This window comes from Manacus vitellinus, unplaced genomic scaffold, assembly GCF_001715985.3.
Source record: "Manacus vitellinus isolate BGI_N305 unplaced genomic scaffold, ASM171598v3 scaffold_2_pilon, whole genome shotgun sequence".
Classification (NCBI taxonomy): Eukaryota; Metazoa; Chordata; class Aves; order Passeriformes; family Pipridae; genus Manacus; species Manacus vitellinus.
The window spans coordinates 49,520,558-49,538,827 of record NW_021940208.1 but is presented as its reverse complement, the minus strand read 5'-3'; the positions used below and the strand labels follow the sequence as shown (position 1 = coordinate 49,538,827).

At 37.6% G+C, this 18,270-nt stretch overlaps 2 protein-coding genes across 3 annotated transcripts in view; one reads left to right on the top strand and one right to left on the bottom strand.

The window, feature by feature from the left end:
• The first annotated feature begins 5,962 nt into the window (after nt 1-5,962).
• Nucleotides 5,963-14,271, top strand: METTL21C (methyltransferase like 21C). Of its 2 annotated transcripts, none has more exons than XM_018071014.2 (5): nt 5,963-6,068; nt 9,761-9,912; nt 11,214-11,356; nt 12,835-12,952; nt 13,472-14,234. In XM_018071014.2, exons 2-5 carry the CDS (start codon nt 9,771-9,773, stop codon nt 13,864-13,866), a joined length of 798 nt encoding a protein of 265 aa, XP_017926503.1. In that variant the 5' UTR covers nt 5,963-6,068; nt 9,761-9,770; the 3' UTR covers nt 13,867-14,234. The 2 variants fall into 2 exon arrangements, with proteins under 2 accessions (XP_017926503.1, XP_008920905.1); XM_008922657.3 differs by having other exon boundaries at nt 6,047-6,068; nt 9,764-9,912; nt 13,472-14,271.
• The window catches only part of TPP2 (tripeptidyl peptidase 2), a gene marked incomplete at its 5' end in the record, with an annotated part of 49,541 nt that continues 43,169 nt past the window's right edge, over nt 11,899-18,270 (bottom strand). Inside the window, 2 exons of the mRNA XM_029961002.1 lie at nt 11,899-15,123; nt 15,746-15,865. Of these exons, the coding sequence (XP_029816862.1) occupies nt 15,034-15,123; nt 15,746-15,865 (210 nt within the window). The remainder of the gene's footprint in view (nt 15,124-15,745; nt 15,866-18,270) is intronic.

The window sequence follows — 18,270 nt, the reverse complement described above, 5'->3', positions numbered from 1 at the left end:
CTCTGTGTTCCACTTCTGACTTCCCTTTACAGTTGTACCTCTCTCGCCAATCTCCTCATGCAAATGCATGGCATCTAAATTATCTGTTTTCTTTTATCTAACAGGTCTTTGCCATGATAAGGGGCACATACAGAAGCTGGACAAAAACCTCAAGAAGGAAATTTGTAATTAAAAATAACCCGAATCTGTTAATTCTGGTATTAGAGTTTGTGCTTAAATAATATTCCAGGGCTCTTCACTTAAAGACAAGTGAAGGAAGGTTCTGCTCAGACCACCCAAAGCCAAGTTTTGACTCACCTGTCCTCTTGCTTTTTAGCAAGACAGGAAGAGCTCTTGTTCAACAGATCACGTAGATGGACACAGGAAGTACAGAACACATGTATTCTCACAGGAATAAGGCTCTTTAGCCTAATCCAGAACAGCCTAAATCACAGAGGATGGTTAGATGATGGAAATAAACACTCATTTAGAGTCCCATTCCTCACCATCTTGGCTCTTGTGATGAGCCCAGGTGGTGCAACACTTGGGGTTTCCCCAACAGCTTTGCTACTGAGCAGCAGCACTTGCACTGCCAGGGAAGGAGAGAGCAGGCATTAAATGCACAATACACGGCTAACAGCAGTCAGAAGCCACTGACCAGGTGGGCACAGCCTGGTGTCACTCTTCTTAGCATAAAATCTTGGAGCATTTCTTCATTATTCCATGCTCCTGAACATGAAGATCTCCTATATAGCCCCACAATTTTAAATAAATACTTAGAATCACAGAATGGTTTGGGTTCGAATGGACCCAAAGATCACCTAGTCCCAAACCCCCTACCCTGGGCAGGGACGCCTTCCACTAGACCAGGTTGCTTAGGGCCCCATCCAGCCTGACCTTGAACACTTTCAGGGATGGGACGTCCACAGCTTCTCTAGACAAATTGTTCCAGAGTTATCTGCTTTGTTGCCTTCTTTGAGATGTGTGTCACCTGATTGTATGCGAAAATAAGGTTAGGCCTGATTAACTTGACATGAAACATTTAATCAGCTAAAGAAAAAAAATAAAAAGGTTTCTGTAAAGCACTGGAACGGACTGCCCAGGGAAGTGGTTGAGTCACCATCCTTGAGTTACCTCAGCTAGGCGAGCAAAAGGAGCTCTCTACCAATAAGAAAGGATTTCTTATTTCAAAAACAATGAAAACAGTGTGTGTGGTTTGAGGATCATATTCAGTGTTCAGTGTTATCCTTCGCCTTTGGCTGCCCTTGTTTAGGAGGGCCACCACAATTAACTTTGGGTATTAGTGACTTCAAGCTAAGGAGTCATTCCAGAGCCATAAGGAATAGGATAAGAAAGTGCCAAACACCAAAGATCATAGAATGGCTTGTGCTGGAAGTGACCTTTAAAGGTCATCTAGTGCAATCCCCCCTGCAATGAGCAGGGACATCTTTTACTGTATCAGGTTGATCAGTAAAAGGTCCAACCTGACCTTGAATGTTTCCAGGGATGGGAATCTGTTCATCTCTAGCCTGTATTGACACTGGGAGTTGCCCCAACCCAGGTGCAGCACCTTGGACTCAGTGTTGTTAGACCTCATGAGATTCCCACAGGTCCACTTCTTGAGCTTGTCCAAGTCCCTCTGGAGGGCATCCCATGCTTCAGGTGTGTCAACTGCACCACTTAGCTTGATGTCATCTGCAAATTTGCTGAGGGTTCACTTGATCCCTTTATCTGTGTCATTGATGAAGATACTAAGTAACACTGATCCCAGTTTGGACCCCTGAGGGACACCACTTATCACCAATGTCCATTTGGACACTGAGCCCTTTACCATTCCCCTCTGGTTGTGACCATCCAACCAATTCCTAATCCACCAAACAGTCCACTCATCAAATCCATCTCTCTCCAGTTCAGAGAAAAGGATATTATGGGGGACCATGTAAAATGTTTTAAAGAAATTCAGATTAATGACATCCGTAGCCCTTCCCTTGTCCACTGATGTAGTTGCTCCATCACAGAAGGCCACCAGGTTGGTCAGGCAGGACTTGCCCTTGGTGAAGCCATGCTGGCTATCCCAAATCACCTCCCTGTTCTCCACGGGCCTTATCTTACCTTCTAGAAGGATCTGCTCTATGATCTTCTCAGGCACGGAGGTGAGGCTGACAGGTTAGTAGCTCCCAGGGTCCTTCTTCCTACCCTTTTTAAAGGTGGGTTCAACGTTTCACTTCTTCTAGTCACCTGGGACTTCACCTGACTTTTCAAATGTCATGGAGAGAGGCTTGGCAACTATAGCAGCCAATTCCCTCAGACTCTGGGATGTACCTCCTGGGGTCCCATAGACTTAGGCACAATCAGGTTCCTCAGGTGGTCATGAACCTGATCTTTGCTAACAGTGGGAAGCTCTTTTCTGCTTGTGAGCTCGATGCCTCCTATAGCTGGAGCAAAAAGGCTTCATCAGTAGGGTCGCCTTGATCAGGGGCCTGTCATAGACACTGACCAGGAAGTTTCCCTTAGTTGTTTGTACTTGAACAAACTGCACAGGTAATGTCAAGACAATGCCGTAGACATTTAGCTGGCTGCCAACTGCAGTTAAGAAGTCCCTGTGAGCTGGAGAATGCAAACCTGCTTTCCACATCCAGAAAAGTCCAGCAGATGCCTCCAGCAATAAGGATGAGGAGAATATACTCTAGAGCTGTGAGTTTGTCATTCTTCACCAGTCATTTGCCAGATCACCCACTTCAGCAAACTCTGTAGGATTCAGGACCCTGAATGTTTTAATCAAGGACTTGAGGCACACACTGAGCACATGAGACAATCTCTGAATTCCTAGAGTGGAAAAAACAATGTTTCTTTTCCATTGTTTTTTGTTTCCTGGTTTGTTTGCTTTTTTCCTTATAAATGCAAAAATCTCTTTATGTTTTTGATTACAATGTGGTTTTGCAGAGGTATTTTTACATAGCTGTCTCTGGTGCCATTAAGATCTCTTTCCCAGGTGGTTAGAGGCTGTCTCTGTGTATTATGTTATACTTGTCAACACTGAATTTCATTTATCATATTATCACCTCTCGTAACATGTCAAGAGATTCTTTTGGAACTCTGCAGCTTATTTTTGTTTTCACGGTCTTGAATAATTCTACATTATTGTCATCACGTTATTTTCTACATTTCCCATTAACTCTTAGGAATACACTCAGCAGCACAGTTGCTCCTGGGTCATTGTAAACCTGACCATTTATTGCCTTCTTGCTGTTAACAAATTATTAAAAAAAAAGCAAAATGACTCCTTATCCCAGCAAAGCTCAATTCCTGTAAAGATCTTAAGTTAGTGACCTTTGAAAAGGTTGTGGAAATTCACATATGCTGTAAACTGGAGGACCCTGAACTACATGTTTGTAGATACCGTCAAAGAACATATAAAACCTTCTTCCTTTCCCATCCTATGCCTATTACTTATCAGCTAACACCAACACTGCTGTTCTTCTCAGTTTCCCTGACACAGATGTCAGACTCACTCGCTCCACTGTTCCCTAGATCCGTCCAAAACCCCCCTAGACGTACACCTCACATTTGTATCATTTCCTGTGCTTTGATACCAAGCCTACTTTCAGATGCAGGCACCGTGCTCTGGTTCACAGCTGGTAACTTAACTGCAGAGTTCCGGGTAGCCACCATCTGATCCTGGTGCTCTGCTTCTATTAAATTCATTGACAAGTACATCTTTTAACTTTTCTGGTTTAACCTTGCCTTCTTTTGGTACAAATCTGGCAGGTTTCTTGCTCCTGATGGGTTAAATGACCATAACATTTTCCTATCTCTCTCTCGCAATTTTTCTAACTGATTTTTTAACAATTTTACATTATTTTACATTGAACTTGTTACCTTTAACAGCAGAGAAACTTTTAAATTTAAATTTGTTTTAAATTTAAATCACTGTAATCTATAATCCAATAATATGAGTATAGTTTTACTCTGCCTGTACACTACCTACACTACCAATTAGGTTTCATATAAGTGGGCTTAACCCCCCCCAAACCTACCCAAGCTACACAATTCATACTAAAAATAAATACATTCTAAAAATATTTGAAGTTTTCTTTACTTCATTGCATTTTTCAGCCTGTTGCATTTTGTCTTCCACCAATGGCAAAATTCCCATGAGTGCTTTGAGAAACAGAAAAGCCAATTGCATAATCCAGAGCTTTGTGGAATTTGATGTTGAGTTAATAACTGAAAATCACTCTTTTGCACATAGAACTGAGGAGCTGTACCCTCCCCAGCCTTACTATTCATGGAAGTCAGAAGGAATTTTAATTCCATGGGGCTACCCCTCCAGACAACACACATTTTCAATGTTAAAGAAGTGCTTGGAGATAGAGTGTAGAACAAGAAGTATTTATAGAAATTACATAGTAAATCTTTGTCAACTAACACTACATTTCAGAGCATTAGTGTCGATCCCTTTATCAGTTATAAAAAAGAAATTAAGCCATGCCTGCATCAGTCATAAGCTGTAACACTGTCCATACAGTTGGCATCCTTTCTAAAAGAGATATAACACAGAGTAAGCCAGTTCCTCTGATTTAATTTAAAAAATAAACTGTTTATGTCCAGCATCAACCCCATTGCCAAAGCTTAGGACACAACTTTGACAGCAGCACCAGTCTGAGCTACATTCACCCCTGGTGACAAATACAATAAATATGACAGTGGGAACATGCCTGTTAAAAAAGAACCACATCTTAACAAAAGCTATGGCAGTCATTCCAACAGCAGTATATTTGCTCCTTTATTTCCAATAACAGGACGTGGCTCGGGACCACTCATTTGCAGTACTTGTAAAGTCAGGCGGGTCTGTGAAATGCAGTGCTTATATCAACCTAATGCAGTTAATATCTTAATACTAGCTCCCAAGTATAAATTAAAAAGTATCTTTTAACTATAAACTTTCAGAGGAAATAAACTGGTGAACATCTGAATGCAGAGCCAAGTGTCTCCTATACTTGGTGTGACTACTAGAAACAGCAGCTAATGCGTGAAACAGCCACAGTGACAGGAAAGGTTCATTTTTTCCCTCTGCCACTCTTCAGGAGAGCATTACCTGAATTCAAAAGCTCTTCATCCAAAAATGCAGATGCCTATACATTGAGTTAAAAATCTACATTTCCTCCCACCTCCCCCATTTCTATTGCCAGCCTTCAGTTGTTCATTAATTAGCCAGGGGTTGTTTTCTAGCTTTATGACTTTCAAAGTTGCTTTTAATTTTTTCTGTCTTCTAGTTAAATTTCTTTCCACAGAAACTTTTCCAAGAAGGAGAAAGGAGGGCAGAAGGGCAGCAAAGGAATAAATGCATATAAGCCTCTCAAATTCTTGAACCATGAAAGGAATACACATTTGATTTATCTACAACATCTACAACATCCACCTGTTTTAAATAAAGTAACTGCAAGATTTTCTGATTAAATTGGTATTTTCAGGTTTGCACTCTCTCTTTCAGTGGATATAATATCTCCTATGGTTATGACCTGCACTAAAGACAGTGGGAAAGTTGTTGTTTCCTTAGGAATGTCAGTTCCCTATACCCTCTGTGACTCAGGACAGGGGAGGGTACCCAGAGCTTCCCCAGCCAGACACTCAGCAGGGCAAGTAAGACTTGACCTTTTCCTGGCAGTAGGAGCTTCACAAACTTTTCTCTGCACTCTGCTGCCAAGTGGCCACACACGTTATTTATGCTCTAGTTTGCCCACAGTAAGTTGCTTGCTTGGTTCAGCTCTGCTGACCTAAGGCAAACACAGGGAGCACTCCATCTGCAAAAACAGAACAAGAGGTTGGAGGAAACTGAACCTTATTTCTGAAGGTTAGTATGCTTGGGACTTCAAAGTCTAAAAGAGTTTTCATTTTGTACTGCAAATGTGGAAGAGTTTAGTGTAACATATTAAGTTCTTGGAGCGCTGCCTGGTAATGTTACTCTAAATAGCCTGCAATCCGACTGGCCAGAGAGGAGAGTTATTCTTTTCAGGTGCACGCCTGTATAAAAAACCTCTGGAGCATGCATCCACCCACAGGAAACTTCCCGTGCCCTGTCACATCAGGTACCCACACAGCTGCTCAGCTAACTTCATTTGTGTTCTCTGCTAACTAACAACAGAATTACCTTTGCCTGAATTCTTGTATTTCAGGTCAGCTCTGTTTGCCAGCAGAATCCAGCTTTCCTAACCCCTTCTGTTTTGTGAGGATTGACTGTCACTGCTGGTTTTCAGTATTTGGGTCCATTTACCTTGTGAATTGAAATATCATATAAGTTTCTTATATTGATATTCCTAGCACTGGCATTTTCTTTATTTCCTAGCATTTATACTGGTTTTTTTTTTGGTTTTTTTTTTTTTTTTAATGTAATGTATTTTTTTAATGTAATGTAACATGAGAAAATTGCATGACCTTAAGAAACAGAGATGTTACTGTGTGGTAAGAGTCTATGGTTAAGCCCTGTCTTGCAAAGAACACACTGTAATTACATTTCCCATGTGAGCAAATGAAATTGGCTTTTGCCCAAATACTTCAGACTAAACCAGAGTACACTGTGCAACTTTGTGTAGAGGTGAGAGAAACACATTTCAGCAGAATTGTGTTTACATTACCACTCAATAATCTACTTTTTTTTTTTTTTTTGCCACATAGCTAGATTTGAAAAGCTCTTTCTGAGCAATGGATTTCAACAGTTTAAGAGGCACAAAGTTTATTATTATAGGGGATAAACTGTGTTACCTTAAGGTTTATCATCATCTTACAATTTGCCCTTAAATGTTTGATTACCTTGTTAATTCTATGTGGTATTGTCAAATAGATATAATTTTATGAATTATTCTTTCTTCCTTAGGTTTTGAAGAAATCAAATGTGATTTTGTAAGTTTTGTTCACAACAGCTTAAGGCTATTACTGAAGTCAATGCTGGTCTTAAAACTCTGAAAGAATTTAGATGATTATTTCCCAACAGGATCAATTTGGAAAAAAACTGGCTGCTCACATTCAGAAAAAGCCAACACTTTCAAAGGGAACAGATTTTACTCGCAACATTATTAAATCAAAATTCTTTTAGAGATATATAGTTTTCAGTAAAATATGGAACAGAAAAATATCAAACCAGTAAGAAATATTTTTTATAATTCTTGAAGCGCATCAACAACTTGACCATATTACATATAGAGGGTGTAAAAATGCAACCACCTATTTGCAAATAGCTTCTCAATACTCACCTGTAGTCTTCAGGTAGTTTGCCACTTAAAATGATAAAATAAATGCATCAATAAGGCCAAGACACTAATATTCTTGAATTCTTGAATTTATATGACTAAAACTGTCCTGTAGAGTTTGCAGCTAAAAAAACAAGCCATACTTTTAACTCCTATGAAATATATAACATAATAATTATGGCAATAGAATGTGTATATATATATATATACACACACACATATAAACTGCTTTCTGTTTAGCAAAAGCTACACCTATGATAAGATATTAATATAGCATCGTGAAGCCCCAGTGATAAACCAGAGCTCAGTGTGTTAGATGACATACAAATGCAGAGTGCCTAGTGTTTATCAACAAACTTGTATTTATTAAGCATGTTTTCAAACTGTTTTCTGGAATTCACCACTACCCACAGCTAACTGAAATTGTGGCCTGTTGCAGTGACTCGTTTAAGGAAAGAAAAAAAATACAGAGGGATCACTTTCTACTCAGACTGACAAATTACAGTTTACTCATTAAAAAAGCCCTTCTGGTTTTATACATGGAAAAGTACTGGACAAGATAAAGTTTCCTCCTGCTGTTTAATTTCAGGATTGGCTTTTTCATTTATATAGCACAAATTTCATGCTACAAGACCCTTACAAAAAAACCCCCACCAAAACAAAACAAAACACTCATCCCAAACTCCCGGAATATGGCAATGTAGTGCTCTGCATGTTTCAGCATGAAATGTTAAGAAGACTGGGTCTTTAACCAACTGTTTTCTGGCTTTAGCCATCACCAGTTCTGACAGATTCTTCTCATTTCATTATGTACCTTCCCAATTGCCCAAGTCTTATTTTTCACAGAGATTTCCTAAAACATTTAAACATGACCAGATTTTATTCTAGCTCAAGGCATGAAGGAGGTATTGCTGAAAACTAGAAGTCTACTTTTGATTACATGAGAAACCACTGTCGTTGGAAGGAGGCACAATGTCATGTGTGACCCGTGGACATGGATGAATTCACTCGTCAGGGAATGCCGTAACTGCAGCATTAACTTCAGCCTCTTAAATACTGTCATCACATCTGAAATCACACACAAAAAGTGCACAGCCAGAACTTGTTACTAGCCAGATGGAGGGCCTCTGAAGAAAAGAAAATCAAAATCTGCAGAAATCAATTTCCTTCAAAGCACTCTTTTCTGAAACAGTATAAAATTGCTGTCAAGACTGAGCAAATGCAGTGTCAGAGGAATTAGAATCTAAATCCCATCCTTGTGAATAAACAGAGCAGCAATAAGGAATATATCACGTATCAGTAAAACTGCAATAGTGTCAATATCATGTCCAAATAAACCACTCACACAAGTCAGCAGGTACTCTGCTCCTTAAAAAACTACCTGCAGGCATTGCTGAACTTTTTGGTCACTGCCAAACATTTACCCCTTCTGGTCAGGATATCCACAACAGCCTCCTGCAGTATGATGCAACCCAAATTATACAACGCTTAGTCTGCAGTGCCTGGGGCTGGAGAGAGCAAATATGCAGTCTCAAGAATGAGCAGAATGGATAAATGTTTTCATCATGGATAAAAACATAGCTCACTCCAGCTGTCAGGTTATGTGGGAAGGGTGAGCTTGTACAGCCTCTGGCCAGAGCAGGTTATGAACCTTTTTTTTGCTCTTTACTGTGTGTGTATACCTTATCTATTTTTCTATCTATATACACACACAGATATAGGCTGGTGCTTCACTGAATAAAATTCCAGTCAAGCAAGAAGTGTCGCTGACATATTACTCCCCAGGTAAATTTAGATCCAGTCCTATTCCTGCTTTTATTGATATTAGTTGGTATCAATCAGTTCCTTTTTAGGCTGGGTGCTGCCCTGTACACTGAGGATGCACAATCATTCACAACACATACAATTCTCCAAAAAGCCCTATGGATTCAAACTGCTCACTGCAATGATTTCCTGACTGCTATCTGCATACTCTGCAGTTCACTACATTTCAGAGTAATTCATTAAGCTGTTCTGCAAGAAAAGGCAGGGAAGATTAGGTAACTGGATGCTGAGACAAAATCAAGAGCACTGGTTGCAGCAAATGAAACAGTTTTATCTCAGGAATGCCAAGTCCCAAGTTTTTTGGAAAACAGTAAATTGCACAGATTAGAAGTCATAGATGTTAAAAGACAGTTATCTTTCTCAGTTATTGCTTCAATTGATAAAAGTAGCTCAATTTTCAGACTGATTAGTGGCATCAATTCAGTGACATAATGCAAAGAGTCTGTATAAATGTTAAAATAAACACAATAATAAATATGATAAATGTGATAAAATAAAAATTCTGACAGCATTACTGCATTATCAGAAAGTGGTCATAACACTCAGTGGAGTGGGAATATTATGTCATCTTGTCCCTTCAAACCATCACTGAAAAAAACCCCCAAAAGTCCACCAAAGTCCACCCAAACTACTCATGTCTTCTTCCAGTCATGTCTCATACAAAGAGAGTGCCTGCAAGATTTTACATTAGTTTTCCCCTTCTGTTTCAGTTCTTCTGCTATGATCTCTGCACAGCAGCCACCATTTCCCAACAAAATTCAAAGAGCAATGGACTGCCAATCTGAGGAAGAAGAAACCTGTGAAGAGCAGTGTGACTCTGAAAACTGCACTTGCAGCTCCAAGCATGCAGAATCTGACACAGGTTTAATCCCATTTAAATTCTGCAATTGCTATGGCATGCTAGCAGTTCCTATTTTGATTTTTGTCAGTCTTCAAATAGTAGATGTCACCATGTCACTTTGCCTTTTGACATCCAATTTTCCCATTTCTCCTTATGTTTGCATATATTATCAGACTAAATCTACAAAAAAATTACTATCTCCATAATTCAGATGTATATTTAAAAAGGTCTCTGAATTTTACTTGGACATCTAAGAATTATTTGTCAATTACAATCAGAGATATGATTATAATATGCATTAATTGGGCTGGCACTGTTGAAGCTGTGGTATTACAAATTTCAACAGGCTAAACTGCTCCAACAGCTACCAAGGATTCCTGGCAGGTAACAATTAAAATCCATGCTAGCCAGAGCAAAATTTTTCTTTGCAGTTAAGGTTAATTCTGTGCATATCCTGCTAACAGGCTTCCAGCAACAGTACAGTCATTCAGATCTGTGTCCTTGTTTTCAGTGAGATCAGATGGAACAGTTCAGCACAGCTCTTCTGAAAAGCCTCACCCATGAGCCTGCTTGCTATGATGAGACACACTAGCACAGCCATAGTACTGACTTGCTGAACCACACTGTTTTGTCAACACATACTTAAAGAGTATCTTACAACTCTCCTTCTGTGGAAGGATGCTTAAAAAACAACCACTAAAAAGAGTTAGGTTTTCTTCAATGAAAGAGGTAAATTCTAATCTCTTCTTATTTAAAAAGACATTTGATGTTCTAGAGCTGTTGACCCCACAAATGAAATCTACAGCACAAACACCTACATACTATCTTCATACTCAATATGAACTATCTTACCCCAAAATACAAGGTAACTTGGTCCTGAAAGTCTTCTAGCTGTAATTAGAACAACTTTATATTTGATTTAGTAAATTGCCCACGTGAACACTCAGAATGGCAGGAAATGACCATTGTTTCTTTCACTACCTGGTCAGCCAGAGTGTCTGCTTTTGGACAGCAGCTAGTCTTCACTGAAAGGGTGGTCAGGCATTGGAACAGGCTGCCCAGGGAAGTGATCAAATCACCATCCCCAGAAGTGTTTAAAAGATGTGGCACTTGAGAACATGTTTTAGTGATGAACACAGAGGTGCTGGGTTGGTTAAGGGTTAGATTCAACAATCTCCCAGATCTTTCCCAACCTTAATGATTCTGAAATTCAAGGCCGATGGCCTGACAGCTTTCTAGTCTGTGTGCCCACACACTATTTTTGCAAGACACTTTTTACCAAGTTGCATATAAAGACACCAATTTCAACTTTTCTCTCACAGGCTCACCAGTAACTCTCAAAATACTGCAGAACTGGGTTCCTAGAGTTTCGCACTACTTCGATAAAGAGCACTATACATATGTTGGCCACCGGATCATCATTCAGGAGTCCATAGAACACTTTGGAGCCGTGGTATGGCCGGGGGTAAGTGCATGACACGGCAGAAAGCTGACAGGACACAAGAGTAAACCATGACAGCAGCACACAAACATTAAGGAAGCTTTCTTAGATGATACTTCCGACAATGGAGGTTTCCCTACGCAGGACAAAGACCTTCAGCAGAAAGTTCTGCCTTAGGGTAATTTGCCAGTTCACACCAAAAGGACTATGGCATTAAAGCATTCGTAAATTGGATGCAGGCGTTCAAAAAAATTCAGAAAGGGAACTGAGGAAGAAGCATTCAGCTTCCTTCATGTTTCCAATCAGTCACTGCTAGGAGGTAAGCAATCAGCAGTACAAAAAGGAGGCTGAAAAAGAAAATTGTGAGAGATTAAATAAAGGAGGTTATAACAATTAAACATGCTTCCTTTAAAGAACAGGCTGGAACAGCTCCATCACAGTATAGGAAACCACACTTGCAAACAGTTCTTCAATCTCTGTTTCTCCTGCTCTTAAAAACAGAATTTCACATGGACTGAGAAAACTGCCTTTGAGGGAAGAGAGGGTCAACGATAAAGACATGAAAATTAGGATTTCAAAATTTTCAGATCCACATTTATTTAAAAAGCTCACAAAAAAATGGCAGACAATTTCAAAACAATAGAAAGAAAGCGTATGTGTGGGTGAAACAGTATCTTATTTTGACATGTCCGATCATCAATTCGCACATTAATCAGGTGTTAGAATGCAGATGGTACAACTATCCAAGAAAATGGAGAGGTTGCACAAATTGGACTAGTGATTTATTAGCTGTCAGCTTTCTCAGAGTAGGTAGACAGTGTTGCATTATGAAAAGCACAAGAATTAAAATAGTAACACAACTCTGAAGAAGAGAAGCAAAAGGGGGAAGACAGTTTCTTTGGCATCAGTTTATGTTGTTTATAAACAGCCCCTTTATATTCTATTGATAAGATCTTTACAAAGGCCTGACAAACAATATTTCCATACAGTGCTGTTTCCTTTTTAAAGTTTATATGATTACCAAGACAAGTGTCAAGTTGGTAAATAAATTTTTAATATTTCCTTTGCTAAAAAAAATTGAAAAAAAACAGGTTTTCCAAAAATCTCTGCTGAAGTCTGAATTTACTTGATAATAGCAATAATAAAGCATAACATTTATGATCATAAACCAGAACATTACTTTTTACATATTGTTAAATCTCGTTTGGTGCTCTGACTGTATGGTTTACATTTTACCACTGCGTATCTTGAGCTGTCAGAAGACTCACATAGAAATGTGTAGCAAATCCATATCCCATAAAAGTAAATTAAAAATAAACTGCTTTAATTTTTTAATATAAAAAAACAGAACATCGCAATTCTTTCCATATTACATTTTTATGTTACACCCTTCAGTGTTTTTCATTTTACTAAAAAAACCAACACCTTTGCATAAAAACATCTAATGAATTTTTGTGCAACTTAGCTGTTACCCTCTTATGGATATGTGTTAACCATTTTAGGCACTGGCTTTATCTCAATATCTGGAATCAAATCAAGAACAATTCAACCTCAAAGACAAAAAAGTTTTGGAAATTGGTGCTGGAACAGGCTTGCTTTCCATTGTGGCCTGTATCTTAGGTTGGTAAATTTGTATTTTCTTTTAGATTTTCTGTGAAAGATGATTTAGTCCTGCCACTGTGACTTTAAGGAAATGAAACAACAATTGAAATAAACTTCGTCACTGGTTGTTTGGTTTTTTTTAAATGAAAATTATTGTAAAAAACTCTTTTGTTAACTACCCTAGTTACTGCCAAGGGGGAGGCTGGAGAAGTTATGTAGATAAAGTTTTATATATGTTTAACTATTTATCTATGAATTCTGCCATGTTTCGAGTGAAAGGATGAGAGGAAATGGCCTTAAAGTTAGATGTTTTATTTTTTTTACTGTAGAGTGGTTTAGGCATTGGAATAAGTTGCCCATGGAGGTGGTGTAGTCACCATCTCTGAAGTTTTCAAGAGGCATCTGGATGTGGGACTTGGGGAAATGGTTTAGGGGTGATTATGGCAGAGCTGGGTTCACAGTTGGACCAAATGATCTTGAAGGTCTCTTCTGACCTTGATGATTCTGTGAATTGAAACAAATTCATGTTTTCTTTAGGAGCTCATGTTACAGCTACCGATCTGCCTGAAGTTCTTGAAAATCTCTCATATAATATTTCAAGAAATACACAAAACATGAATATGCACAAACCTGAAGTGAGAAAACTGGTATGGGGAGAAGGCCTCAACGAAGATTTTCCTGTATCAACTTACCATTATGATTTCATACTGGCAACTGATGTTGTGTACCATCATGCAGCTCTGGATCCCCTGCTAGCAACAATGGTGTATTTTTGTAAGCCAGGAACAGTATTACTATGGGCCAATAAATTCAGATTTACTACAGACTACGAATTTTTGGAAAAACTTTCCAATATATTTAACACAACTATTCTAGCAGAATTTCCAGAATCCAATGTCAAGTTGCTTAAAGCCACAGTAAGAGAAAATTAAAGAGAAAACTATCACTATTCTTGATTTAGTGGCAGGACCTCACAGTTTGGAATGCTTTGCAGGATTATGTTGCACCTTATGTGCATTTACATTTGTAAAGTCGCAGTTGTATTTCAGTTTTGCATTGCAAGTATTGAAAAAACTAGCAAGGCAAAGGATACGGCAATTTGTCTCTGGTTGATACATATGACCTGTTCAAACAGACCAATTTCCCTTCACTGAAGGAACAATTTTCATAGCAGTAGTCAGTAACAAGGCTTTAACAAAAAGCACTGATCTTCTGGGCTGCACTGAACTTTTGTTTGTAAGGTGTTTTCTTTCAGCAAGTTTTTTTTATGTACTAATCCAGAAACCAATACAATTTTTAGCTTCAGTATTTTTATTAATTATAAAAATCTTTTAAAGTATCAGAGTGCACATAGTGTTTTTTTGATCTTCAGCTTTGCACATTTATTCTGCTGTGGTTTATACTTTTAACATTAATAAACATATATGTATAGCTTTACAATATCCGATCAAGATGTAACTGTCTGGCACTTTCATACATGTATCAGTCTGTCCTTGATACTCAGCTTCACACAGATTTTTGAGTTTGTCTGAAATCACTCCAAAATGAAGATTTACAAGAGCACCTATGCATCAGCAATTCAAACACCATAACAGTTTGAGAGGTTGAATTTTTCTTAAAAAAAATTAAATGTAAACTCTTGCAAACAATACACGTATTCCATTATTTTTGTCTAATAAGTAAGAGTTTAGCCACTCTTGAAGTAGCTTTAAGGCCTTCATACAACTGAAATTAAGATCAAACATGTTAAAATTCAGTTTATCGTAAAAAATACAGAACTTTTACAGGTTTGCAGTTAAAAGTAACAGTTCAGAACCTAACATGCATGCAGTAAGTCTTTCCAACCTGATTCCAAATCCTTGGTGTTGGCAGTTCTGGCACATCCATTGCCAGCAATGGGATGCACAATAAGGAAACTCCCTAATTATAGGAGTTAGGTTAACAGGTATTAACTGTACCCAGGTGCCTTTACTGATAAATACACACAATTTAATAATCAGCATTCAGTAATGAAAACATGCGTTCGAATAAAAAGTCAAACTTATCTTTTTCTATCCTGCCCCATATAAAATCATTTTAATTTTACAACTGTTGATTTTCTAGAATACGCAATAATCAGGTGGATACATGACAGGAAGCCAATTCTCAGTGAAAGTTGCACAATGAGTCCATCCAAGCAACTTCATTAGCTGAAGAAAAAAAGCAGACATTAAAAAAAGAGTCATTCTTTTTAACATCTAAATCTAAACGAACACTGCACAGATATCAACATCTTACTAAAAATGTCAGTTATAGAAAGATAACAGATTGGAGAACTAGTGATCTTTGAATTCCTTAGTCCTGAAAGGGGGAAATTTCTGCCTCCCCCATATGATCGACAGTCTTTTAACTCAATGCACAAAAATCTTATCCTAGGAACTACCGTAATTTCCATTAATTCTCCACCTATATTCTACTAACAGTAATTATGATTAATAATAGTAAAAAATAATAGTGGTTAAACCGCAACATAACAGGATTTTAAATATGCAGATATCTTTGGCTAAGCTGTCTACCTCCTTTATGCCCCAAAGGAAGTTCCATAAAGTAAATCTGCTAAAAATGACAGTTACTCACAAATGAGTTATTCTAGAAAAAGAAATCACTATCAAAAATGGAGGGCAAGCTACCAAAGCCTGGATAAAGATAAAATGTTCCATTTAGTGGTTTCTAAAATGTAAAAAGTATCAAAAATTCCAAAAGACTTATATCTTGCTCTTAAAAGTTTACTCAGCATGATCATAGTCTATTACTTGACCAAATACTGCTTACCTGAATGCAGTTTTTCAAGTTGTCCTTTGTTGGTTTTTCTTCTGCAAGTTTTGTGGCAAACTTGAGACCTCTCCCGTACATTTTATTTACCAATGCATGCTTATAGGCAAAAGTCAAAACCTACAATGCAAATTAAAAAAACCAAAACAAATTAAGTATATCTTACAAGGTTTGACAAGTAATAGCAAATTCTGTTCAGGCAGAAGAAGTGATTCAAAATAAAACATTTACAGAAGATAGCTTTTTCTTTGCAGTAAAACAGATGATTCCCAGTAGTAGTTATAAACATGAACTTCCTAGAGACTATTTCTGACGAACATATTTGACTTCAGAACGTCTTATGTAACACAGATGTCACTATTCTAATTTTTCATTTATCACACTTCTAGCTTCTTTGGATTTTCATTCTCTAGAGGCAACTGTATGGTACATTAAAAAAAAAAAATTAAAAAAAAAAATCAAGAACCAGGCAGGTATATCTTCAACCCACAGAAGCAAAGACCCAACTGAGATTTTTGATTCCTAGGTAGTCACTAACTTACTGCAGAAAAAAGTATGAATGTACATAGTGAATGATATATATACAGACACAGACAGAGAAATGCACATAATTATAAAAAAGCAATGAAGACAGGTAAGCATGAAGACAAGCCTCAGGTTTCAGGTGAGCTCCTCACTATTGGTAATGTCTTAAGAAGAGATCGTAAAAAAAGCTTTCTCTTGATAACACTAACTAAAGAGCCAGTTGACAGTCCCTATCAATGCAGTAACTAACATAAGCAAACAAATGTGTTTCCTTGAGTGCTAATGTGAAATAAATCAGGTTCTTAACACCAAACACTGATAGCATTCAGGGTTCTGCAAGATAGTTCATACCATTTCACCAGCTACAGCGCTAAAAATTAGAGCAATCAAGACACTTATCTTTTATTCCCTTTGGAACACTCATAGCAAATAGGTATTTTTTTATTTTTTACTGAAAAGTGACATAGCAGTAAAGTTGGTGAATATGGTGGTATGTCTGTTGTTGGCAGCGTTTATGAAATCTTGTATTAGAGTTTGCCATTCATTTCCCCTCATTCATCACAATATTTGTCCTTCCCTCTGACTCCACAATAAAAGTTAAATTTTCCCACTTAAATTATCCCATTAAGAAAAGCTAACAAAAACTCTTACAGGATGTTTGGAAATATGTTTTGCATAAAAAAGTAAATTAAATATATCTCAAGAATATAAACATTAAGGAACCAGAGACCTGAATCTTGCAAGGACTGAGGAACCTGCCTAATTTTATCAGCCTGAACACTTTCATTTAGTGTTAATCACATGCACAAGTCTTTGCAGGATCAATATTTAAAGGACAGGTAAAAAAGAAATAACAAGCTCAATTATCAAGCAAGTAAAGGTGCAATTTTGAAGCTCCAAAATACTATGTCAAGTACTCAGAGTTCCTCATTCTTGTTCTTCTATCTTCAGGTACTTATTTTGCTGTGTTGAAGTATTCACTTAATCTGTTGTAGCTTAAAACACACACATATATGCAACAATGAGCATACAGCACCATTCACAGATACGATTTTCCAAATATTGCTATTGGAAAAACACTTTGCCATGCTGCATTCTCAATCCAACTATGCTGGATATTTTCCTAAAGCAAAACACATTAGCAAACATTTCTGAATAACCTCTCAGTGGATCCATTAGCATTTAGTTGGTTAAACTAAACTTAAAAAAAAAAATTCCCTTCTGTAAAAGATGATAGAACCACAAAACAAAAAACAAACAAACAAAATAAAATCAAATGAAAAATGCATTGGAGCTCTCAGCAAATATAACATATCGGAGGCTAACCAGAAATAATGTCACTGCTCTATTAAGAAAGCTCTTACCTGACCCTCTAAGTTTTGAATGGTTATTGAACATCAGTGATAAAGGCAGGAGGAAAGCCACTTGACAGCATTTCTTTCGTAACAGGGCTTCCTAGAGTTTTTATGGCAAGAAAACAAAGCATTTTACGAAACACCCTTGCTCTGGCCAAATAAAAGTTTGGGTATTTCTAAATGAGAAAAAGGTTCTCTGCTGGACCAAAAGGTTGAAAACAATGCTCCAAGAGCTCTTGATAAAAGACAATTTCTGTTGTAGTGCTTGGAAAAAAACCCTCAATCAACCGTATACAAGTTCAGTAAAACTACTAAAAATTCATTAGCACTTTAGAAGTTAAGAACAATCCATGAATTGCTTTAAGATCGGAACTGGTTTACGAAGAAAGGTGTTAAGATATTTTACAACTTGTACACATGTTGGTCAAATTAAGCCTTATAATTATTGCAAGCTTTATAAGGTCACAGAAGTAAAGATTATGGTTCCTTGATGTGTGTAAACAAAATGTAACCTGGAATGCTATTCAGATATAAAACAAAAACCAGCTGCTATATGAATGTATAAAACCAGCAAAGAAACCAATTTGCAGTATCCAAAAGCAAATTTCTAGATGAAAGAAGAGGAATTAATTCAAAGTATATTAG